Source organism: Drosophila montana, unplaced genomic scaffold (genome assembly GCF_035044405.1).
Source record: "Drosophila montana isolate Dmon_TW-CO22-7 unplaced genomic scaffold, ASM3504440v1 contig_3326_1, whole genome shotgun sequence".
NCBI lineage: Eukaryota > Metazoa > Arthropoda > Insecta > Diptera > Drosophilidae > Drosophila > Drosophila montana.
The window spans coordinates 514,807-541,305 of record NW_026998210.1 but is presented as its reverse complement, the minus strand read 5'-3'; the positions used below and the strand labels follow the sequence as shown (position 1 = coordinate 541,305).

The 26,499-nt window shown below is 40.3% G+C and overlaps 1 protein-coding gene across 1 annotated transcript in view; it reads right to left on the bottom strand.

Moving 5' to 3' along the window:
• Positions 1-716: 716 nt before the first annotated feature.
• LOC135434514 (uncharacterized) overlaps positions 717-26,499 on the bottom strand; it is a gene marked incomplete at its 3' end in the record, with an annotated part of 65,969 nt that continues 40,186 nt past the window's right edge. Inside the window, exons 5-7 of the mRNA XM_064691124.1 lie at positions 25,021-25,084; positions 6,747-6,804; positions 717-881 (exon numbers count right to left, since the gene is read on the bottom strand). Coding sequence (XP_064547194.1) covers positions 717-881; positions 6,747-6,804; positions 25,021-25,084 — 287 coding nt within the window. The remainder of the gene's footprint in view (positions 882-6,746; positions 6,805-25,020; positions 25,085-26,499) is intronic.

Here is a 26,499-nt window from a genome sequence, read left to right as displayed (position 1 = left end):
AATACATTGCACGCTGTTAGCAGCAACAATAGCAACAACAACAACAGCAACAAATTCAATATGTAATTGTTTGGCGCACATTTCATTTCCTTATTGCTCACTGACATTTTGCTTTACACACACACACACACACACACACACACACACACACACACACATGGCTTACGACTTTATAATGAGCAATAGCAACGACAACAACAAGAAAATGCGAGCAAAGCAAACGTGTCAAGTCAACTGCTGCATTTGCTCTTGTTATTGTTGTTGTTGTAGTGGCTGTCGTTGTCGTTGTTATTGTATTAGCTTGTAACTTGTAACGCAGGAAGCTTAAAGCCGCCTAAGCTCCGCTTAATTGCGCTCTCTGCTGCTGCACTCTCAGCTACACACGACTCTCTGGCTTAAGCCGCTCTCTGCGGCTTGGCCAGCTGACAGGCTGCTGTGGCGCAAGTGAAAGTTGTTGGGTTCTTTCCTTGTCCATGACACCGATCGTCGGCGGGCGTACAAGCAAGACAGAGAGCGCGCCAGCCCAGCAAGCACGCATGCCCGCCTAACTAAACGAGATGGCATGCGGAAATATGCAACTGCCAGAGAGAAAGAGAGAGGGAGAGAGGGAGAGAGAGAGAGCGCCCGCTGCGTCAAAGAGAGCGTGCGCGCATTTGAGCGAGCTTTGTGGCGTTCGCATATGTTTCGGAGTGGGTGCGATCGCCGATGCTACTCACCGGACCACAGCGCCGGGCCAGGCATAGTTGTAGGCGTTTTGTCTCTGCTGCTGCTGCTGCTGCTGCTGCTGCTGTGTCTGCTGTTGTTGTTGCTGCTGTGATTTTGATCCTTTTTTCGTTTGTTTCTCTTCTTGCTGTTTCGCAATTACACTTGCTATTGCCTTGCTATAGTTAACACTTTGGCACACACTCTACACTTGAACAAAAATCGGAGTCTGTAGTTTGGGCTTTTAATATGCATATATTTAGCTGTTTCTTATTTTTTTTTTGTTAACATGCGCGCGCTGACTACGTTCGAGCCACAAAGCGACTGAAGTCAGTGCGCTACCGCCGCTGCCGTCTGCAGTCTGCGGTCTGCTCGCAAGAGGCTGCTGCAGCTCTGAAGCACTTGAAGCCAAAACAAAGTCAACGACAACGCCAACGACAACGCCAACGCTGGCGTCAGCTGCGCAGTCAGCAGCAGCGCGAGCGTATGCGAAAATGACTTGCCGTTGCAATTGTTGTTGTTGTTGTTGTTGTTGCAGTGTTACAAGTGCTTTAAGTAGAAGTTGTTCAAGTTATTAACTTCATTTTTTTTTTGTTTCGCTTATTTTTGGTTTTTCGTATTGCTATTGTTGTTGCCACGCACTGTACGAATATTGGTCAAAGCGCTGACTGCTCCGACTGCTGCTGCTGTTGCTGCACGGCGGTCTGGCGGATATAACGGAAATGTGCAACTGGCAGCCCAGCAACCAGCAGCGACGGGCAGCGAAATTGTCAAACGCTTGCAGCGACGACAGCGAACCGAACCGAAACAGAAACAGAAACCGAAAACAGAAACAGAAACCGAAAACCGAGAGCAGAACCCGAGCAGCGGCGACAACAACGACAACGCGCGTGGGGTTTTCCTTAGGCCCCCAAAAGCTGCTACCGCTGCTACCGCTGCTGCTAACGCTGCTGCTGCTGCTGCTGTTGTTGCTGTTGTTGCTGCTGCAGTTGCAATTTTGCTAACTGCCATTTGCCATTTGCTCTTGGCTCTTGTCCGTTGGCTTCTAACGGCTTCGTCAAGTGCACAGCTCTGCAACAGCGCTCTCTCAACGGGCTGCACACGCTCTCTCACGCTGTCGTTCAGCTTTGGCTCTCTCGCGTTGTGCTGCTCTCCTCTGCTCTGCTCTGGTCTGGTCTGGTCTGGTCTGCGCTGCGCTGCTTGCATCACAGACTCTGCTCTGCCCTCGACGTCACATCACCCGCGCTGCCCAAAGCTCCCACTGACCCGACACTTGTCAACATTTGCAGTGCTCTGTTGCTTAATCAAAAGTTGCCGTCATCTCTGCCCCCCTCCCACCACTCTCTATCCTCCTCGCTCTCTCTCTCTCTGTCTCTCTCTATCTCTTTCTATGTTTCTTTCTGTGTTGGCCGCGAGTCAACCAACTTTGGAAGGTCATGTGGACTTAGTGCAGCCGAAATATCCTTGGATGATATTGGAAATACTCACATACACACACACACACACACACACGCATACACATATGTAACGGTGTGTGTGTGTGTTTCTATGCTTGCCCAGAAGTCGCCTGTGATCCGAGCCAATTGAGCCAGCTTTTTACTCTTATTGTTGTTGTTGTTGTTGTTGATGCTTTTGTTGTTTGACACCTATTTGTTGTCATAGATACACACACACACACACACACACACACACGCATGCAGCATGCAACATGGCCAACAAAAATTCGAAACTTCTCGCAATATTTGGTTTTCACTTTTGCACAAAACTCGAATTCGCTTTGTCAAAGCTAAAATCCTATTTTTTTAGATTCAATTTTCAATTTTATAATAGAAACAAACACATATAACACCTATAAACTTTAGGATCTAGCATTTCAGAACTTGGGATTTTGGGAAAAGTTGTTTTAAGCAGAAGAAAAGATGCTTCTGGCTCTCAAAATCAGGAACTGATTCAATCAACTGCGTTTCTCTTTTCTTTTAACTTTTCTTTTTGTCTCCTTAATAATAGAAATCATGTAAAAATAATACTAGTAAATATTCCTGGATATTCCAATTTTCGATATTTCTGATATTCTTTAAATATATTGTATATACATATATATATATATATATATATATTGTGAATATAGATTTCTTGTTGAGATTTATATGAAGGTATATTCTTATCTATATATATTTTATATCAAAAGATATCTTATATGGAGAAAGATTTAATTTTATATCTATTTTAAAATCGAAATTCATTATCTATCCCATGTCTATGTAGATAACTTGTTAAGATGTAGAAAGAGTAGATAAAGAAGCTCCTTATCTATGTTCTAAAATCTTGAATCTATATCCATCTCATATGAATATAGATGACAAAGATATTCTCTATATATATGTAGATACATAATTCAGATCTTATGTTCAACTATATATGAAGATTATCTTCATAAAATAACATTCTAAAATCTAATATCCATCTTATATGAATATAGATCTTATGTTCAAATATAGACAAAGATATACTTTATCTATATTCTTAAATCTTTATTCATTATCTATCCTACGTGAATAAAGATTTATTTCTCTAAAATCTGTATTCTTTATCCATCTTATATGGATACAAATTTTATTTTGATAATATATATATTAATAATATCGGAAATATTGCGTTTAATCGCTCGAAATGGATCGTTATGAGTTTCAAGAAATATTTATTAATATTATTGTCGTATTATTTCAATTATTTTTGTGCTCTTGTTAAAGTTTGTCATATATATGTGTTATATTTTAACTAAAATTTGTTTCTATAATTCGTTCTGCAAATTTATCTACAAATTTAACTTTGCTTTGATAAATATCTTTGTAGTTTGTGTTTCATTTAACTGTTAAAATATTTATCCATCCTTTTCTATTATTATTATCTTTTAATTCTAATTATTGTGTATCTATCTTTCTCTACATTTAACCATAATTATTATTATTATTATTATTATTATTATTATTATTATTATTATTATTATTATTATTATTATTATTATTATTGTTATTATTATTATTATTATTATTATTATTATTATTATTATTATTATTATTATTATTATTATTATTATTATTATTATTATTATTATTATTGTTATTATTATTATTATTATTATTATTATTGTTATTATTATTATTATTATTATTATTATTATTATTATTATTATTATAATTTTTATTAACTTTCTCTTTATTTAATTATTCTCTTTATTTTTTTAATTTATCTATATTTCTCTATATTTAACTTTTTTTTTATTTTTATTAACTTTCTCTATATTTAACATTCTTTTTCTCCATATAATTGTTTAATCTCTTTTTAAGCCTTTTCAGCTTGGCTTTCGCTCAATTCGATTTGTTTAAATCTAACTTATATTTAAGAATATTCAGGTATTTGTTAATATAAAATATATATATGTAGATATGTATGAATATATTTATTTGTGGACATGAAATGTTGTTTCCCTTTCCGGAAACTATTTCCGTTAAAGCCTATAAAACTTCACATTTGCAACTATTTGCGAAAGTTTCTTTTCTTGTAAAAATTAATGAAAATTAGGCAAACAAAAATATCCTGGAACTCAGCTCGAATTTGTCGCAACAAAATGTTGTGTTGACAAATATTTGTTGTTCTTGTCTAATTAGATCTATTATTAACTGAGAGCGCGTCTGTTCGAGAGTGGGAGAGACAGGGAGAGGGAGTGGGAGAGGGAGAGGGTGAGGGATGGAGAGATAATAGAATTATTTGCATACTCTATAAAAATGCGCACAAGTTGCAGTTGCACTCTAATTGCCAGTCATGAGGTTCAACAACTTTCACACAAAAATCCTTGAACGCCATTTGCATAAAAAGCCCCCAAGCAGCACCAGCTGAACAACAACAGCAACAACAACAACAACAACAGCAGCAACAACAACAATACAAGGCAGAACAACAACAACAACAACGACGACGACTGCAAAAACAACAAGATTACGTATACGCCACGTATTGCGACAGACGCCGACGGGCTAAACGGGCGGTGGGGTGTATGTGCGTGTATATGTGTGTGTGTGTGTGTGTGTGTGTGTGTGTCGAGGCAGGTCGCGACGCCGCTTTGTAGAATGTGGTAGAAAACAACAACAACAACAGCAACAACAACAACAACAACAAGAAAACTATTGAGTGCTGTCTTAACGGCACATTCGCGTTTGCCGTTATTGTTGTTGTTGTTGTTGTTGTTGTTGTTGCCCAAATGCGTTCAAAATTGCCTTTTGGGCCATTTCGTGGCTCTAAACGAATGTCAAGTGGAAAAGCATCAAAGCACAGAAGTGCGAAGAGTTGCGGCCGGAGAGGGGCGCATGAAGGGAGGGGGGCGGGGCGGGGTGTGTGTGTGTGTGTGTGTATGTGTGTTGAGCAGGGGTGCGGGTAGCAGCCCATAAGCAAATCGAAAACGAAATTCAAACTGAAGTTTGAGTGCGTGAGCGAAAGCGAGACAGAGCTAGTGTGAGGGAGTGCGAGTGAGAAAGAGAGCGGGTGAGAGGGAGAGAGAGAGAGAGAGAGAGAGAGCGGGCGGGAGCCGCAAAGTGTTTTTGCGAATTTGGTGGTAAAGTGCAAAATGCTGACACTTGATGGTTGTTGTTGTTGTTGTTGTTGTTGTTGCGGTTGTTGTTGTTGTTGTTGTTATTGCAGTTGTTATTATTTTTGTTTTTGTGAGGCATTCGCGTAATATTTCTGGGTCATAGATATTTGTACACATCGAGGTACGACGAGCCGCTGACACATAGCATATACATAAATATTATTGCTTATACATGTTCCATGTATATGGGGGGAAAAAAAAAACATCAACAACATTAACAACAACGAAGTACAGTGAAGCCTAAGCATCGGAAGTGCAGTGTACACAGTGCACTTTAGCTAATAACAGCGAAAATTTCTATGAATTGTTTTCACATTTAGTTGAATAGAGAAATTTTCAATAATTCCCAAAAGAAATTTTCGGCGAAATGGGGAGAGATATTCAAAACAAAGCGCAATACTTCTAAGCTTTATAATATACATATGAACATATATGTATAATATTGTATAGCTACACAAGAAACACACGTACCAAGTTTGGCGTCTCTAGCTCCTATAATCCTCGAGCTATGCGAAGGAGACCATGTTCCTATCGATATAATCGATATATTCCCCGGGCTAAGCGTAAGAAGTCAAGTCACTATCGATATAATCGATATATTCCTCGAGCTATGAGAAGGAGACCATGTTCCTATCGATATAATCGATATATTCCTCGAGCTAAGCGTAAGAAGTCAAGTCACTATCGATATAATCGATATATTCCTCGAGCTATGCGTAGGAGATCATGTCCCTATCGATATATTCTCCGAGTTAAGCGTAGGAGATCATGTCCCTATCGATATAATCGATATATTCCCCGAGTTAAGCGTAAGAAATCATGTCACTGAATCGATATTTATCGTTGGGAATGGGCAATGATATCGAAAAAGTATGACAAGCTTCTTCTGCGTATAGAAATACTACAATATATATATATTGATCTGGCCGAATCGACTCAGCTTTTTTTCGTTCCGACCATGAATATATATATATATATATATATATATATATATTTCAATAGATTCTGGGCGAAAATAGAAAAAACCCAACTTTAAACATATTTATCCACATTGATCTCAGGAACTGGAAGAGTTAGAACTGGCAAATTTGGTATATATATATATATATATGTTATGTACAATTGAAGCTAACTAATTAAACTAACTAAACTAAGTTCAAGCATTCAATTTCGAGCTAAAGTCTTGTAAAACTGTTTATCTGCTATAAATATATATATCACAATATAACTTCCTAGGTCCTCTTAAGATGAGAGTCCTTTTCAATGGGCGTTAAACAGTCTCTTTAACCTTAAGATTTGAGACAGCTCGCGAAATATATGGGCAAAACTTTTATTTTGAACTAATAAGTAGTACTAAACAGATGCAACAAATTGTACTTAATTCTGTAACTTTACTGACCTTATAAAACGAAAGTCCAACGCTGCAAAAGAAATGCCTGCGTCATTCCCTCTATGAACTGAAATACATAAGAACAGAATGGAATAGAAACTTTACATGAATTACTTGAAACAAACAAAATAAATATAATAATAATTGAGCAATTTATGGATTAAAATTGTATAGTCTATAAAGTATATGTTAGCTTTTAGCTGAATACCAGCCGACCAGCCAGATTTGTCATTTGTCAATTGTCTCCGATCTGTAATCTATATAACCATATACATATGTATAGCCTCTAGTCAATATCTAGTCGATCATTGCATAAGATCTCTTTTTTGTTGTTGTTGTTCGATATTCGATCTGGGCTGGGAAATATTTGTTATGCCACGAATTTGGGTGACCATTTGGCTGCGAGCTGTTCCATATTCCATATTCTTATCTCCGATTTCTAGATGGGAGAGGGGCAGCGGCAGCGGCAGCGACAGGGGCAGGGGCAGGGGCAGGTAAAGCTGACAGCTATCAAGTTACACTATGTTCGAGTTCTCGCTCTTCTTCTTCTTGTTGTTGTTGTTGTTGTTGCTGCTGTTGCGCTTTTCCAAATTCGAATTCGAATTCTCATTTGGCTTTTCTTCATTTTTTTTAGGTCAATTTTGACAGTTGCGTCGACAGTCGGCACACTAAATGACAGCAGCCAGTGGCAGGAGCAGCAGCAGCAACAACAACAACAACAACAACAACAATGTGCAATCGGCAAAGATCTTGTTCCTCCCCCCCAACCCAGCGCCCCGTCTGGTGTCCAAGCAGGGAACATCATCCTCATCTCAGCATTGACAGGCGACGGGCGCTGGGCCAAGAACTTGAAATTATGATTGTGTGTGTGTGTGTGTGTGTGGGTGGGCAACTGGCAGCTAATGTCAGAAAGGTGTGCGGCACAGTATGCGCCCCTTGAATACATCGACTTATCGCAAATCAACGAAAAACACCTCAAACGATATGCAAGCCACTTGCCTACACTGAGAGAAACCTTTGAAGGAAGTGCAGCAAATATATAATAAGGGAGAAACAAAGTGTTATAGATCTTATCTGAAGCTAATCACAGCTAGCTTAATGCCAACACATAAATGCAATAATAAATATATATCACATATCACATATCATTAATATATGTACTAGATTCTCTTGTGCTCGGGCTCGTATATCTGAATATCCCAATATATTTAAGCTGTGTTTTACACATTAGTGCCACATGGCAAATTTACCGACATTTGCTCGGACAGTTCCCGAGTTCGTTGGGTACAAAGCCACTTATAAGGTGGGAAACTATATAAATATGAGACTGCTATTTTACTATTATATACTTTCAACTATTTGTGTAACTGTGCTACAAATAATCATAATGTATTTTATCATATGACGTAGTCAGCTCTAAAACAGAACCAAGTCAGATGTTTTAAGGAATAGAGATGCGTTTTGAAACTTTCAAAAAAAAAACTGAGCTCATTTATAGAGGGGGAAAAAATCGTTATTGTTACACTACTCAAGGAATATAAGTTATATGTTAACATTGAGATTTGAATCATAATTGTTATTAAACTATTAAGATATGTCCAAACTTTCCCTATAAAACGAAAGCAAATCTAAATAGTTTTCGATGATATTTCAATAACATATTTATATATGTATATATATATATGTATATATAAAGCTTACAAAGGGGTATATATGTATATATTCATATATATCTGCAGCTAGTTTAGCCGGGTTAATTTTGTGCAGTGTATGAGCTTGGGGCACATGTGTAGGGCGTTATTTATGTTTGCTAGTGACCTATATACACACACACACACACACACACACACACACATGCACGCCCAAAGAAGCGAGAGAGAGAGAGAGAGAGAGAGAGACGGCACGGCAAAGAAAGTACAAAAAGAGAGATAAACAACGGGCAGCGATAATAATCAAAAGGTAAGCATAAATGTACTCAAACGATCTACGCCGCGTATAAGAAGCAGACACCGCCCGCCGCCCGCCGCCCACCGTTCCCTCTCCCTCTCCCTCTCCCTCTACCCCCCAACACCCAACGATCGGCATAAAAAAAATGCGTGTTATCTGTGCATGTGTGTGTGTGTGTGTGTGTGCACCTTCAACACATCCCTGGACGCGTATCAAGTTGAAGGTTTATTTTTGTTTACAATCATATTCGAACAATAAACAACAACAACAACAACAACAACAACAACGACAACAACAACAACAACAACAACAACAGCTGAGTCGCAAGCACAAAGAACGCGACTGTTCCGGGCAGCCCCTACCCCAACATGCGTATACCCCGCGAATGTATCACAATGCGCACACCCAACCTCCCCCTCCCCCCTCCCCCCTCCCGCTCATCAGCGGATTCCCCCTTCTATGGTGGCCCGCCACCCTCGCATGGCACGCCCACACATCCAACAAGTAGGTCGCCATCGTCATCGTCAACGTTTCGAAATAGAGGAAAAGAATTTTTGTTGCTGTTGTTTTTGTTATTCTATGCTATTTTTTATTTAGATTTTCTTCTTTCTTTCTTTTTTTTCGTTTCGGTAAGTATTTATCTTATCGGCGGCAGTCATCGAGTTCAAGTTTTTTTTTTCTTTTGGAATACCCTGGAATTATGAGAGACGAAAACAGACTCGACTGATCCTCTAGCATACGGCAATATGTGCTTGACATATGTATGTATATTCCCATTGTCTGACTATTTGATCGAAACGAAAATACCCTGCAATTATTGGAAAAGTAAGTAGACTCAACTGATCCTCTAGCATATTCCTATAGATCGTATATAATTAGTGGATACATTCTATATCATTTACAGACAGTCGAGTTGCTTACAGGGTATCTGTGGCTCGTTTACTTTAACAGAGAGCATTGCAATGCGCTCGAAATACAAGTTTGGATTAGTTAAGAGCTTTGCGTGTCGAGCACACTCGTCTGGCGCATGCATACTTGTTTACAGGGTATCGCTTAGTCGTCATTTCCACGCCCGTCTACAGGGTATCCCTCTAGTCGTACGCTCTAGAGAGCATCTGCAAGTTGACTTCTTTTTGGGCCTATTAGAGGGTAGCTCTTACAGCTATCTTATGCTGCAACTTTCTTAAGAACTAGGTATAGGGTATACGATTAGTCGTTCACTTTCTCCTCTGGATCATTCTCACTCGTTTGCTGCTTTCTTCTGTGGCTTTCTTCGGCTGCTAAAACAACAGCAACAACGGCAACAAAAGCCAACAACATTTTAAACAGAATTTTTTTTTGTTAACAATTTGTTTGCCTCTCTCTCGCTCTCGCTCTCGCTCTCACTCACACTCGCACTCTCTCTTTCTCTCGCTCGCTGCTTTTGTGTATTTGTTCATATTCCACGCACCCGGCATAAAGCAACAACAACAACAACAACAGCAACAACAGCAACAACAAACACGCTCGAAATTAACTCGCGGCCGCAGCGCCCGCCGCACGCCCTACACGCTGCCACGCCTACGTCAAGCGCTGCCCGCGTGCGGATATGCCCCGCGTAGGGCATGCCGCCCAAAAATGAAATACATATTATTTTCTTTCCCGAGAGAGATACCGAAAAACAAGAAAAAAAAAAAAAGTAAATAAATAAAAAATATAAGAAACCATTTGAAATCTAGGTCAAAGTATTTTACGCATATGCTTGCCCCTCTCTACGTCTCCCTCTCCCTCTGCCTCTCTCTCTCTCTCTCTCCCTATCGCGCAATCCATCCTTCGCTCTCCCTCCCTCTCACTCTCACTTTATTTGTCTTTCTTTCAGCTTGAAGAACAACGAGCTGTGGCAAACAAACAAACAAACAAACAAACACACACACTTGCTATGTGATCTAACTAAAGATCCTTTGTTTTACTTTGCGCTCCATATTCCGACCCATATATATTATATATATGCACATATAGAGTATATAGCACTCACATAGACATTAATCAAGTGTCAAAATTGGCCCACAAAACTACATAGTTGACACGATAATGCGAATAATACACACTCACTCATTATAGTTAAAATGAATATCGGATCTGGTCCCGTTTTCGCATTTGTATAGTTAGATAGATAGACGGGGTGTACGAAGCCTAAAATTCGACATATAATATCTGCTTTACCTATATCTGTTATATCTATATCTATATCTATATCTATATCTATATCTATATCTATATCTATATCTATATCTATATCTATATCTATATCTATATCTATATCTATATCTATATCTATATCTATATCTATATCTATATCTATATCTATATCTATATCTATATCTATATCTATATCTATATCTATATCTATATCTATATCTATATCTATATCTATATCTATATCTATATCTATATCTATATCTATATCTATATCTATATCTATATCTATATCTATATCTATATCTATATCTATATCTATATCTATATCTATATCTATATCTATATCTATATCTATATCTATATCTATATCTATATCTATATCTATATCTATATCTATATCTATATCTATATCTATATCTATATCTATATCTATATCTATATCTATATCTATATCTATATCTATATCTATATCTATATCTATATCTATATCTATATCTATATCTATATCTATATCTATATCTATATCTATATCTATATCTATATCTATATCTATATCTATATCTATATCTATATCTATATCTATATCTATATCTATATCTATATCTATATCTATATCTATATCTATATCTATATCTATATCTATATCTATATCTATATCTATATCTATATCTATATCTATATCTATATCTATATCTATATCTATATCTATATCTATATCTATATCTATATCTATATCTATATCTATATCTATATCTATAGCTATATCTATATCTATATCTATATCTATATCCTATATCTATATCTATCCCAGTCTAAGCTTCTAATGGGTATTATTTTGAGCTTCATGCCTGGAAGTCTTGGACTATCGCATTCGTTCCGGAAGCGTCCATGCTCTCATTCCAGAATTTATAGATTTGTAGATGTAAAACCTAATCGTAAAAAAATGACAGTTAGCAAGAAATGCGCTCACGGTGAGTGCACGACTGGCAGGTTACCCTGTAGGCTAGGAAGACAGGAGATGGGACTAGGAGATACTTGGGACTCGGCGAAAAGCTGCCCTTGCAAGCATTCTAGCTTTCTTTTATACACACAAAGCCAATAACATAAATTAGACTGTGCTTCCTCTTTGTTTATAGTCCGATCTTTGTAAAATCTGAAGGGTATATAAAAGGTTGTATATAGCAAAGCGCAAGGCTCTATCTCAACAAGTTTGGGCAAGGGAAATACTCGTTTATACTATGCCAGAAGCCACATATCTTGAGATCTTAGAGTTATGTCTCACAATCGATATTGATCGATAACTTGAGATAGGAGATATCGAAATATAGATATATGTTTTATGGCTTTGTAGATAGTTAAAGATGGAGTTGGAATAGAAAACTCTCTGCCTTTGTTGCGGCTTCTGAGTATGAGTTATCGAAACATTTTGAACCTTTTCGACGACCTTTTTTACAAACTCTATCTGGGAGTTCATTTAGAGCATTGCCTATAAGATGAGAGCTGCTTGCTTCGAATTAGTTTTGGGCAAGAGCCTAACATAACTCATTTCAAGCGACTTTCGAGCGATTACAGGGTATAGACAACGATTGCTGCTGCTGCGATCGTCGATAATTTACGATCAAAAACAATTATACGATCATCGTTGAACGGCAATTGGCAAATAGTTAAGCGCGGCCCCGCAACGGATTTAGCCAGCGACCAACGTCGCGTATGCGCAATACTCAAGGATAACTGCTACGAGCGCTGCCGCTGTGACATATGCGCCAAGAATGCGCCATAAAAAATAAATAAAAAAAAAATTGAAAAAAATAGAGAAAAAGATAAATGAAAAAAAAAAATAAATAAACAAACTGCAATTGAATGTCGGCGATCGAGCGGCGGCGATCGTGGGAGAGGCGACTCAGCGTCGACTTGCAGGAGGGCGGCGTTATAGGGGGGGGGGGGGGGGCGTGGCGGGAGTGGGGGCTCGCTGACGTTGCGGGCCAGACTAATGCTAATGCAATTAACGGTATTTTATGCTAATTTCAACATTGAACTTAACATCGAATCGCACAGCCGCAGACACCGGACGTTCTAAAGACGCAGACGCAGAGAATTTTAGAACGAGTTGTTGTTGTTGTTGCTAGTTGCTTGTTGCTTGTTGTTGTTGCTTGTTGCTAGTTGTTGTTGTTGTTGTTGTAGCTGTCGACTGCTGATCGATCCGTCTGACAGTGGGAAATTGATATTTATGTAAAGAATGCAATGCGAAACAGTTATCAAACTGAGCATTAGACAGAGACAGACTGTGCTCGTTACTAAGAAAATGTTTTATAGCTTTTTATTTGCCTTTTTCGATGAGGTCACACTGTTTGATACGGTCATAGGTACACACTGTTAAAGTAAAGAGGCTTTTTTCTCGGTTAAAATTCAATTTCTGAAGTATTTCGGATGGATATGTGTGAAGGCAGAAGAAAATCACAAATATTCTTGTTCAGCATATTGCAGCACATTCTATCAGCATTTGTTTACGATATCTGCTCCCATTTACAAATTATCGATAAATATCGATTAAGAGACATTGTATCTGAAGCAGGAACATACGAGCTAGGCATACCAAATTTGACAATCAGGCTCTTGTTTAGCAAAAGCAGATTAAATAGATTTCATTTTCTGGATATCTAGCCTTTTCACGCAAATTATCGATAAATATCGATTGAGAGACATTGCTTCTTAAGTATAACTCGCGAAGTATAGGAGCTAAGCATACCAAACTTGACAATCAGGCGTTTTTTTAGTAAATGCAGATTAAATATATTTCATTTTCTGGATATATACACCCATTCCACCCATATTATCGATATATATCGATTGAGAGACATTGCTTCTTAAGCAGAGCTCGAGGAATATAGGATCTAGATGCACAAAACTTGATAATTAGCCTCTTGTTTAGCAAATGCAGATTAAATATATTTCATTTTCTGGATATATACACCCATTCCACCCATATTATCGATATATATCGATTGAGAGACATTGCTTCTTAAGTATAACTCGAGGAATATAGGAGCTGGGCACACTAAACTAGGCAGTTAGGCTCTCTTTTAGTATACACAGATTAAATATGTTTCATTTTCTGGATATCTACCCCCGTTCTACCCGAAATAACAAATTTGGTATAAATACACTCTTGTATGCCATATTTAAGACCGGAAAAAGATTGAACTATAAACAGCGAAGTTACTAAAAAACACATTTTCCATCGTATTCAACATATCTAGAATAACTGTAAGGACAGCCTCTTCGCTATCCTACCTGATCTGATCGAAATGTTGTCGAGCTATGTGAAATATGTAATATGTTCGCATAGAAAACATGAAAGTAAATCGAAGCGCTCGAAAAACTGCAAATACAAATTCCCCGAATGCTTATAAATTATGTGTAAGCCATATTTATAGAAATTTGCACGAACTATAGACAACTGTAATGCCACAAATTGAAGGTCCATACGATACATAGCGCAGCTATCACATTAAATTAATTCTGATACCGAGACCTATTTCTGTTTATAGATCGATAAAAAAAAGAAGAAGCAAAATGAAACTAGCAAGAGGTTCTAGTCGGGAGCTCCCGACTATGGGATACCCTGAACCCTCTTCTTCCAACAGGCGATAGCTATAAAATGAAAGATACTTGATATATATATATACTATTCTAGAAGTTACATGTCAAGTTTGGTGACTCTAGCTCATATTATTTGCCGAAATCGCTCAAAAAACAGGATTTCGATGTCGATTACTTGGAAGCGGGGCAAGTTATCGAATATCGGAAACAAACCCGATCTGCGCGGGCACTAGGAGGACCTACAGCTAAAATTTCAAGTCTCTAGCTCGTATAGGTTCTGAGATCCTTGCGTTCATACATACGGACGGACAGACGGGCGGACGGACAGACAGACAGACGGACGGACGGGCGGACGGACGGACGGACAGATGGACAGACAGACGGACATGGCTAGATCGAATCGGCGGTTGATGCTGATCAAGAATATATATACTTTATGGGGTCGGAGATGCTTCCTTCTGCCTGTTACATACATTTGCACAAATACATAATACCCTTTTTGCCCATATTCAATGGGTTCAGGGTATACAAAAATAGGGGAAAAAATCAAATAAAAATTGTAATTGTTGAGACAGAAATGAAAATTCTAGGGAATACATATGCAGGTTGCAGATTGATGCACACGCTGCATGGAGTGCGATTTGAGCGAGGGGCAAAGTGGGCGAGGGGCGGCGAGGGGGTTAGCAGCAAATGGGGTTTTAGTGTTGGGTGCTCAAATCTGCCATTTGTTGTATTTGGTTTGTGAACTTTGCATTTTGGCAAGGACAACGAAGGGAGACAGCGAGAGAGCGAGCGAGCGAGGGGGAGAGAGCGAGAGAACAGCTGCTGGTGCGGACCGGGTTCGGGGCCGCGCACAGAATCCGTTCAAATTCATAGATTGAACTTGCACTTGGGCACAAAACACACAGACACACACACACACACACACACACACGCGAGACATTTGCTGTGGCAACGGGGGCTGGGGCCAGGGCTGGGGCTAGGGCTGGGGCTAGGGCTGGGGTGTGCACACTTTGCAGCGCCGCAGGACGAGGACACACAGCTAAAACACGCTGGCGGTAGGTCAGGAGCAGCTGCGGCAGCGGCAGAGCTTTCTGCCCGCACTGACCTGCCGCACATAGCCGCACATTGTCCGTGGCACGTACTGCGCAGGAGCTGCCTCACGATATGTGCGTGTGTGTGTGTGCGTGTGTGTGTGTGCGTGTTTGTGCAGCCATTTCCAAGGCAACGTGCATGCAAAGTTCAATGCACCGCTGCACAGCGCGACGGCGAGTCCAAGGACATTGATACGTGGCAATAGCTGAGGCGAAAGCGTTGCATACAACGTGGCCCTGCCGCACGGCAGCCAAACGAATTGTTATGACTATGCAGCGCAGCATAAACTGTGCCACACGCCAAAGCAACCGAAAATGGCATTGACTAAATGAAAGGACGACGATTGCAGTGGCAGGCAAAGCCAGCTTGCGAGCTGTGTTCGCCCATTTGCTCAACAGGCTCAACATCATTAAGTTATTTGCAAACGCATTCGAATCATTCGAATACTCATAAATGATTTGAAGCATTCGTTTGCGAGCAAGTAACTCGTTTGATTCAATAACTCTTGTCGTTTACCTATAGCAAATGCTGCGCATGATTCACATTTGTAATACAAATGATTCGAATATATTCTATTAATTCCAATTGATTCGAGTGATTGCAAATCGATTTGGTTTTCAGTGAAAATGAGATTGATAAAAGGAATGAGTCACATTTGTAATACAAATGATTCGAATATATTCTATTAATTCCAAATGATTCGAATTATTGCAAGTAAATCGCATGATTATATAACTGTTTTCGTTTACCTATAGCAAATGCTGCGCATGGTTCACATTTGTAATACAAATGATTCGAATATATTCTAGATATTCCAAATGATTCGAGTGATTGCAAATCGATTTGGTTTTCAGTGAAAATGAGATTGAGAAAAGGAATGAGTCACATTTGTAATACAAATGATTCGAATATATTCTATTAATTCCAAATGATTCGAATTATTGCAAGTAAATCGCATGATTATATAACTGTTTTCGTTTACCTATAGCAAATGCTGCGCATGGTTCACATTTGTAATACAAATGATTCGAATATATTCTAGATATTCCAAATGATTCGAGTGATTGCAAATCGATTTGGTTTTCAGTGAAAATGAGATTGAGAAAAGGAATGAGTCAAATTTGTAATACAAATGATTCAAATATATTCTATTAATTCCAAATGATTCGAATTATTGCAAGTTGATTTGGTTTTCAGTGAAAATGAGATTGAGAAAAGGAAAGAAATATAATATATTAATGAATATTTCCATTTCCATTTAATGCACATTCAAAGTTATGCAAGCAAATTCTTTAAAGTCTTGCAAATAATTCAATATTTTGAAATACACTCAATGCATCAATCTATAGCATCACTCTATAGCTTTTCGCTGCCTGTTACATACCTTGGCACGCAAGCAATATACCCATTTTACACACTTTGCATAGTTGCAGGGCATCTAATGTTCGGTCAATAGCTTATAACTATTTCAGCTGCTTATTAGCAACAATAATAGAACATAAATAATTATCTTGACAATTATGAGTCGGATAGAACAACATTTGAGCAACTAATACTTTACAGGGTATTCTTTCGTCGAGCATTTTAGTGTGTTCTTAATTGAATCATCAAGTTCGTCTTGTTGCTAAATATTTGTTTAGGCTTCAAGATTTTCACTTATCTCTAATATATACTTTCTCTCTATCACACTTGCGCGCTCTCTCTCTCTCCCTCCCTCTCTCTCTCTCTCTCTCTAGCTCTTCCTCTATCTCTCTGTCTCTCTCTCTCTCTCTCTCTCTCTCTCGATGCTCTGTCCATGCGTTTGGCATTTGAATTTGCGCAAAAGCAAACAAAAAAAATGGTATTTATTTCTTGTTGATTATATTTATTTTTTCACAGTATTTTATTTATTTTTGCCCCTGTAACGAGGTCTGTCAATGTGCAGGGGCGTGCAAAACTCAACCACCCACCCACACACACACACACTCACCTACACACACCTACACACACACCTACACACACACACATGCCTGATGATTGTCGTTTGGATTGCGTCGTGCGTTGAATTCAAGCGCCAAGTGAAAGTTATTCAATTGTTTATTATGATTATTGTTGCTATTACAATTACTATTACTTATGCTATTGTTGTTGTTGCTATTGTTGTTGTTGTTGTTGTTGCTGTTGTTGTTACACTTCATTGTTGCTTTGCATTTGGCTTTGACAGCAGCTGCCAGCGTTCGCAGAGAATATTACGCATACGCCCCGTCATTTGGCGCCGCTTTTTTGGCAAGTTCAAAGGCAACGATCAAGCACACACACACGCCTACACACAGCTCACTCCTCTCTCTCTCGGACAGCCCCTCCTCAAGCCGCTCAAATGCTGTGCATGCCGAGCAACTCGCGTCGCCTGTGCCTCGCATTTTAAAAATTTTGTTATTGTTAAAGTGCAAATCCAAAACAAAAAAAAAAAAAAACCGAAATAAAATAAAAACAAAACAAAATACAAATAAATAGCAAAAAGAAAAACAGAAATGAAATAAAACTAAAACCTTTGCGCCGCACAAAATTTGCACTTTTTTCACTTTCTCCTTTTGTGCACGCTTTTGACATTTTAATTGCTTTTTGCCATTAAATGCAAAGCGAGAAAAGCGGCGGCTAGAGAACGGCGAGCAGCGACAAAAGGGCGGGAGAAGCATTAGACAGGCGGCACAAACAAACAAAGAGAAGCTTAAAAGGGCAGAAGTTATGTGGACAATAGCGGGAAGCGAGGAGAAGAGCGGCGACAGCAGAGAAGCGAAACAACAGAGAAAGAGAGAATCTGCAGTGTCGAGAGAAGCGACTGCGACATAGAAGCAAAGGACAGACGAGAGAAGCGACAACAGAGTCAAGACAGGCGCAAGCGAGAAGCGAAAGAGTCTCGACAGAAAAGAGAAGCAAAAGAGGGGAGAGTAGCGACAGAGGCAAGAGAAACTGCGGAAGTAAGAGAGAAGCGATATTTGTGATGGAAGCGACAAAGGCAAGAAAGAAGCAATGGAGAAGCAAGAGAAGCAAACGAGAAAAGAGAAACGACTAAACGAGAGAGAAGCAACTGAAGCGAAGCATAACGAAAAGTGTCAGGAAGAAGACCGAGAAAGCGAGCAGTAAGAAAAAGACACAAAGGCGTGTGAGAAGGAGAAATATAGAGAGAAACTCCATGCAAGGAAGGAGAGGAAAGGGAAGTTGCAGAAAAATGAAGTGAAAAAGCAGAAGGGAGAAGCAGCTAATTAAAAGAAGTTAAGGAAGGCAAGAGGGCGAAGGTATAGAGAAAGCATAGAAACAGAAACAAGGAAGAAGCAAAAAGGCAGGGGAGAAACATAAGAAAGTGAGAAGCAAAAAGAAAGAGCGAAATATTAGAGGCAAAAGGAGATGGCGGGAGAAGCGTTCGAAGAACTTAAGAAGCAAATGCGAGAGAAAAGCAAAAAGCCAAGCAAAGTAGGAGACGCTAAAAAGAAAACGCAGAATAACAAACAAGAAAGAAGCGACAAAGTCGGGAAATGCCTCAACAGGGAGAAGTATGAAAGGAAGTACCCCAAGTCAAAGTCGCAGCTGGGCAGGGCCAAGTCCAGGGCCGGTGTGTGTGTGCGTGTGTGTGTGAGTGTGCCGCGATCTATGGATGCGCCTCGAAACATTCTGATCTCAATTCGCCGATAAAGTTCACTGACTTGACGGAGGCGTGGCTCCGTGCATTTGCGGGACAACAAACAAAAAGCTGTCTATAAAAAAACAAAAAAAAAAAGAAACAGCGCAAATTGTGCGCAATTATGTAACATTTACCCAGTAACGCCAAAAGCAGCAGGAAACCTAGAAAAACGTCCAATGAAAAGTGAAAAAACCGCATCACGAACTCTAAAAAGCAACAACAACAACTGCAACAGCGGCAACAGCGGCAACAGCGGCGGCAACTGCAGTTGTTCAGGCAACAATTTGTGCAGTTGTTGAAAGGAAAAACTTGTCCAAGGCGGCGACGGCAAATGCAGCCAGTTTTAGCCCACGTTAGAAGCTGCCAACAGCAACAACAACAGCAACAACTGCAACAACAACAACAACAACTGCTGCCACATCCAAGTCCAAATGATTGCAACAATGTTAATGTTGCTGTTGTTGCTGCTGCTGCTGCTGCTGCTGCTGTTGGCCGTCGTCGCGTTGCCAATTCGCTTCCTTGTATGACATAACAGCCAAGCGGTGGGCAGCAACTGCAGCAGCAACAGCAACAACAACAGCAACAACAACAACAACGATGACAACGTCGATCTTTACCTCCACAAAGCCAGACCGTGTGCCACATTCCAGTTTTTCGCGCATTTTATTTAGCTGCCTGGAAAAGCCCGTTTTGTTGTTGTTGTTGTTGTTTTTGTAATTTTTCGCCCATTCACTGATTCGATCAGACAGCGTAATGAAAATGAGAAAAATGGCAAACTAACTAACAATGCCAACAACAACAGCAACTGCAACTGCAGCAACATTGCGATGTTGCACCAAAGTCGTCGTCGTCGTCGTTGCGAGTTTTACTTTCGTTTTTCACGTAACAACCAGCAGCAACAACAACAACAACAACAACAACAACTATGACAACGGCAGCAAAAGGAAAATGGTGTTAGCAGGCAATGTTGCCGCTGCACCAAAGCGGGGCAGAGAGGGTCAGAGGGGGGGGGGGGGGTCGGTTGGCTGCTCTATTGCGCTGGCGATCAAATTGCAAGCGGTTGCAAGCCAAAGCAGGAAGTGCAACAGGCCAAAGATGCAACAGGAGGCAGACAGACACAGTTGCAGATGCAAACAGAGCCAGAGGGTGGCGAGAGGGAGCCAGGGGCGAGCCAGGCCAATGGACAAATGCATTAAACTTGCACGTTGCACGTTGCATGTTGCACGTTGCACGTTGCAGCGATTGGGGGCCATGGGTGGCAGCCAAAAAACTGCACCAACCCCATTTTGACCAACGAAAAGCTAAAGGGAAAGGGAAACTTGTGATTGTTCAGTTGAGTGTGCAGACATATGTCAATCAGTTAATCAATCAGTCAATCAGTCAATCAGAAAGCGCAAAATGCTGTTTTTATAAATGGTTCACAAGCCGAGGTCCAAGGCCAGACATGAACCCTGCATCAAACGACAGAGTCGCAGGTCAATCATTTAATCAGTCGGTCAATAATTTAATCAGTCGGTCAATCTGTCTGCAATCAGGCAGTCAGAAAGTTAATTAGTCTGTTTGTTAATCAGTCAGCTGTGCAGTCAAAAGGGTCAGTTCATCAGTGAGTCAATCAATCAATCAGTGAGTCAATCAGTCAGTCAGACAGTCTGTGATTCACTCATTTAATCAGACAGTTAATCGAATTAGCATCAGTCAGTTAATCTATCAATCAGTCAGTGGTGTACTCAATCAATTCGTTAATAAAACAGACAATCAATCATTCTATCAGTCCGTCCGCCAGTTCATTAGTCAGTCAATTGATCAATCAACCTGTCGGTGATTCACTCAGTCAATCAGTACGCCCATCAATCAGTCAGTTGATCAATCAATCTATATATTAGACAGTCAATCAATCAGTCCGTCAGCTAACCAATTAATCAGTGAGTCAGTCAATTAGTGACTCAATCAGTCAATCAGTCAGGCCTAACAGCGGTCGCTCTTGTTCTTCCCTTAGCCCCAGACCATGGGAAATGTGTGTAAATATCAAAGACTGTACCTTCTTATATGAATGTGAACTACTTTCAGGGTCGATTGGGAGAAACTGAAGCAAATTTGGTGTCTCTCTAATCGATATCTTTTCTTATCGATTTAATGGCAAATGTATCGATCGCTTGACACAAATCGTTCAATCATTTTAAATAAACAGGTCTTTGGCTCTTCTGATCGCTGAGATCGACGTAATTATGCATACGGACGGACGGAAGATCGACTCGGCTCAAGAATATATGTATATAGCTTATGAGGCCGCAGATGGAGATGGAATCAATCATTTAACAGTTATGTTAGTCTTTTGTGTCGCCTTTGAGGCAACTTTCACGCGCATGTCTCAGGTTTTGGGTGCTTTTTTAGTTTTCTTTTTTTGGCTTTTTGGCCAACCCACATCTAACGGAGGTCTAGGGCCGCCTCCTTTAAAGCCAGGCGTCCGTCCCGCCCCGCCCCGCACCGCCCCGCCAGCTGTCACCCCCCTCCCAACAGCTGGAGTCGACGTAACTTGCGAGCCACACCAAAAAAAAAGAAGAAAATCGAAACGTTGCGATCGTTAGGCATAAGATAGGCTCGTTCAACAAAAAAAGCAGCTGCAGTTGCAAATAAAAAAAAAAAAGTAAGAAGAAAAACCGAAACCAGTTTTCCATGAAAGCAAAATGGCAAAAAGCAGAGTGAGAAAAATAAAGGAAAAAAAAAATAAAAGAAAAATTAAGTCACCGTTAAAAACTGCAAACGCGACGATCAACTTGCCCCGTTGCGTGTTGCAGCGGCTAGCTAGAGAGGAGGGGGAGGGGGAGGGGCGGGGAGAGGGGCATACAATGTGGGCGGGCGGCGGTGGCGGGCTTGGGCGCTGCTTGGGCGCTGGGGCAGTCGATTACTTCATCGCACAAAAGAGAGCGAGAGCACGAAAGAGAGAGCGAGAGCGAGAGAGCGAGAGAGAAAGTGGCAGGAAAAACTGTTGTTGCAACAAGATGGCGTGTCATGGTTGCCGCTGCCACACGCTGCAACATTTCCCCATTTCCCATTGCTTGTTGCAACTTCAGCCATGATTATGTGGCATTAACTTTAGCTTACGTAACCCATAAACCCCCCCCCCACCCCCCCCCCTTCACCACTTCTCCGACGCCACACGAGCCGCGCAATGCAATGCAATGGAAATTGCAAATCATATGATGGCCGACACCGACACCCCGGCCACACTGGTTATGCAGCGTGCCGCACACCACACCCCCCCCCCCCCCCGCCCCTTACTGTTCCCCCGCGCAGCGCTTGGCAAATGTTGCGCAAATGAAGCCAACAAGGAAAACGACAACAACAACAACAACAACAACAACAATAAGAAGACAGCGACAACTCGGCGATCGTCGTCGTTGAACGTGAAAAGCGGAAAACTTTTGCAGCTTGTGGCACATAGATAAAAACAAAAAAAAACTTTTGTCGGGCAGCAGCGAGGGGGGGGGGGGGGCATAATCTTTGACATGCCCCATGCCCAAGCTGTAAGGTTAGGGATCAGTTGAGATCGTTTTATGATATATGGGTTAGTTGAACTTCGCCATAAGCGAATTAATCGATAAACGATAACAGAACGAGAAGCTGAATCGCTTCGGCTTTGAGCGCGGCAACTAAAAGATCTAGAAGATCTAGTAGACTTGTAATATGAAGTATATGCATATACTCCCCTGCATATACGCAGAGCGCGTTTGTCATTTTTCTGCGTGATATTGTCAAAATATCGATAAATATCGATTTTCTGATATGTTATTCTAAGCATAGCTCGTCGATTTTAAGAGCTAAGTACTTAAACTTGGTGTGTAGATTATGATATAAGATATATATAAATATATAAAGAGGTTAATATATATAGAATAGGATCAATCCGATAGGACTTGGAAAAAAGTCATTTCTTAAGTAAGAACCTTGTTTATAATTAAGATTTAATAGAGATCGGACCTTAAGCACCGATTATCACAAATTCTTAAATCTTTTATTTTTCTCCCTAACAATCAAACTCAAGAACGAATAGAGCAGATTATGCAACATAATAAACGGAATATTATAATAATAATAATCCCGAGCCTTAACCAAAATCTAGGCCGGGTCTAGCTATATGTTTCTTCCTTCCACAAATCGGTCGCAATTACTTTAAAAATTCCTTGGAAAATGTAAATGATTGCCCAATCAAATAACAATTTAGCTAATTTTAAATATTTCTCTTGCGGATTCAGTACAATTATGGCGACATATTGATTGGGTCAACTCGCAATGAGGGGCCGGCTGCAACTAGCTGCATTTATATAATAATAAATAAAAATTACGAAATCTACGGACAATGCTACAAATAATGTGGAAGTATTTAGATAGGCTGACCCCGATTTAAATATGGCTGCGAAGTTGCCTTTCTAGAGCTACTCGAAAATGTCTCGAGGGATATTTCTTTGGACATTCGCAATTTCTCAATTTCTCTATTTCTCTTTTTTTTTATTTATGTTTTTTATTTTGTTGTTGAACGATATAGATAATAGATATATATATACATATATATATATATAATATATGTTTTTTTATATATGTTTATAAGAAATCGTTTTATACAATATAAAGTATTTGAATGTTCATCTTTGACTGTTCTATTGAGAATCTCCTAAAAAAAATAATAAATATTATTTAATCTCTTTCTGTCGGAATCGGCTGGATCGGACCACTATATCATATAGCTGACATAGGAACGATCGGTCGAAAAGTAGGTTCTTGTCTGAACGACTTTCACGATATCTTAACCAATCTTGACGGCATTATTTGGTTTAACTATGCTCCTTATATATGTATATCCAAAATCCTGTCAATATCGGACCACTATATCATATAGGAGGGATCGGTTTAAAGTGAAGTTTTTGTCTGCCTATTCTGTTTTGCAAGATATTTGTATCAAACTCAGCATTTACGAGCTTAACTGTGCTCACATATCTGCAAAAGCGTAGGGCAATTGTCTGCAAGGGTATTAGATCTTCGGCGTACCGAAGATAACCTTACTCCCTCATTAGGTATTCGACAGGTATTCTACACAATGAACGCTGTGTTGGGAATTTGGAGAATTGCAATATTTTGTTTAAATCAAAACTCAAAACTTAATTTGAAATAAATGCACAATGAAGCACATGCACGATAATTGAATACTCTATAAATATCCTGATAATAGCTGAATACAATTTTGCGTACATTTCAAGCCCCGTATAAAAGTCCGGCCAACAACAAATTTGATGCCCGTAAAGAAACTTTTAAAAAAAGCAATTAAAAAATGACATAATAATTATAGCTGGCAGCTAGACAAAATAGAAAGCCACGACAAAAACTCTAGAAACAGGTGGAATGGCAACAGAATCCACAAATACGAGTGAATACGTTTTGCATGAATAGAAGATTTGATCCTAGGCAAAAATTTAAGTGCACTTGTGCAAAGGAGAGGAGTGCGGAGTGGAGTGGAGTGGAGTGCCTGCCATTTGAAGGGGCGGCCAGACACCTTGAGGAGCACTTGGACGACGGGCAAGATTGAGGAGTAAATATATGTGCATAAATACACACACACACCAGACACACACATACAAACATGTGCAAAAACATATAAACATGCTGGCTGTGGGTGTTTTTCGTTAAGTGTTGCCAGACATTGCATAAGGCAGGTCTGGCAACTTCATGCATCCTCACACCACCAAACCCCCCCCCTCCCCCCGACCACACCACCTCTTGAATCCACCCACTCCTTCTGGCACGATCACTCACCTGTTTTGTGTGATCCTGCCAAACGACGATTGCTTGCAATATGCAGTTCCTCTGCCTGGCATGTCTGCAAAGAGAAGAAGTAAACGAAATATGAAAAGTAGGAAATGCACATGTGTGTGTGTGTGTGTGTGTGTGTGTGTGTGGGATGTGGTTTGTGGAACATGTGGCCTAACATAACATTATTATAAACAGTCATAATTGCAGTGCAACTCCTTAACACATGTAACTCTCTGACACACACACACATACTCACACACACACACACACTAGAATCTACCAATATGGCGCACTGCATTTCACTCTTGTTTTCGATTTCATTTTCGTTCGCTCGGTCGCTGGGTCGTTGGAGCAGCAGCCGCAGTCGCCACCGCAGCCGCTGCCACCGCCGCTGCCGCTGCAATCGCCAACGTCATCAGTGCAGCGAAGCTTTTTCTAAGCGCTCTCTTGCTGGCGCGCGCTCTTTGCAGTCTGTGCTCGTGCATTTGCCTTGCGTTAGACTCGCTCACTCGTTCACACTCTCTCGCTCTCTCTCCCTCGTACAGTTGCATATGCAGCGCTGCTGACGTCGTCGTCGTTAGCTTATATTATTCAACAGTGCACGCCGCTGCAGCTGCGTCTGAGTCTGTGTGCGTGTGTGCTTTTATATAGTTTATGCTGTGTGTTTTGTGTCTGTGTGTGTGTGTGTTTGCTATCTGCCGCCGTCGTCGCCATCGCCGTGGTATTGTACGTTGCCTATTGCCACTGCAACGGCTGAAACGACCTCCTACAGGTCTTTGACCCAGTGCGACGACGACGACGACGACGGCGACGGCGACGACGCCGCGCCAAGCCAACCCCGCTCCACGCTCCTCGCACCGTGACGTTCTCTTAGCTTTTCATTTGCACATTATTATTATTTTCCTCAGTTTGGTTCGCTCACTCGCTCGCTCGTTCGTTCATTCGTTCATTTGTTCGCTCGCTCGTTCGTTCATTCGCTGTTGTTGTTGTTGTTGCTGTTGTTGTTTTCTTCTATTTTATTTGTTGTTGTTGCTTTATTTTCTGTTTGGCTTTGGCTTTGGCTCTTCTGTGTGTGCATGTCCCTGCTGCTGCGCCCGCGTACTTGCTTTGCTTCTTACTATTTCCCCCACTTGCGTTTTCTATTGATATGTGTGTGGGCCCACAACCACCCCCCCCCCCCCCACTCTCTCTCTCTCTCCGGGCAACCACCCGCTGATAAGGCATCTGCGCCTAATCGAGGCATTTAACTGGGTGGTGGGTGAGGAGCTAAGTTTTCTACAGCTACTTCTGCTTCTTCTTCTTGTTTAACTTTTGTTTGCTTTTTAGGCATTGCAACCGTTAACTGGGTTAGTTTTTAGTTTTTTCTTTGTGTCTGGCACTTTGATTTTGGCAGCACCCTACCCCCCTCCCCCCCTCTCCCACCCTCCCCGTCACAGTCACATCCTGCGTCAATAGTGATCCAACGTGCATTGTTTTTCATGT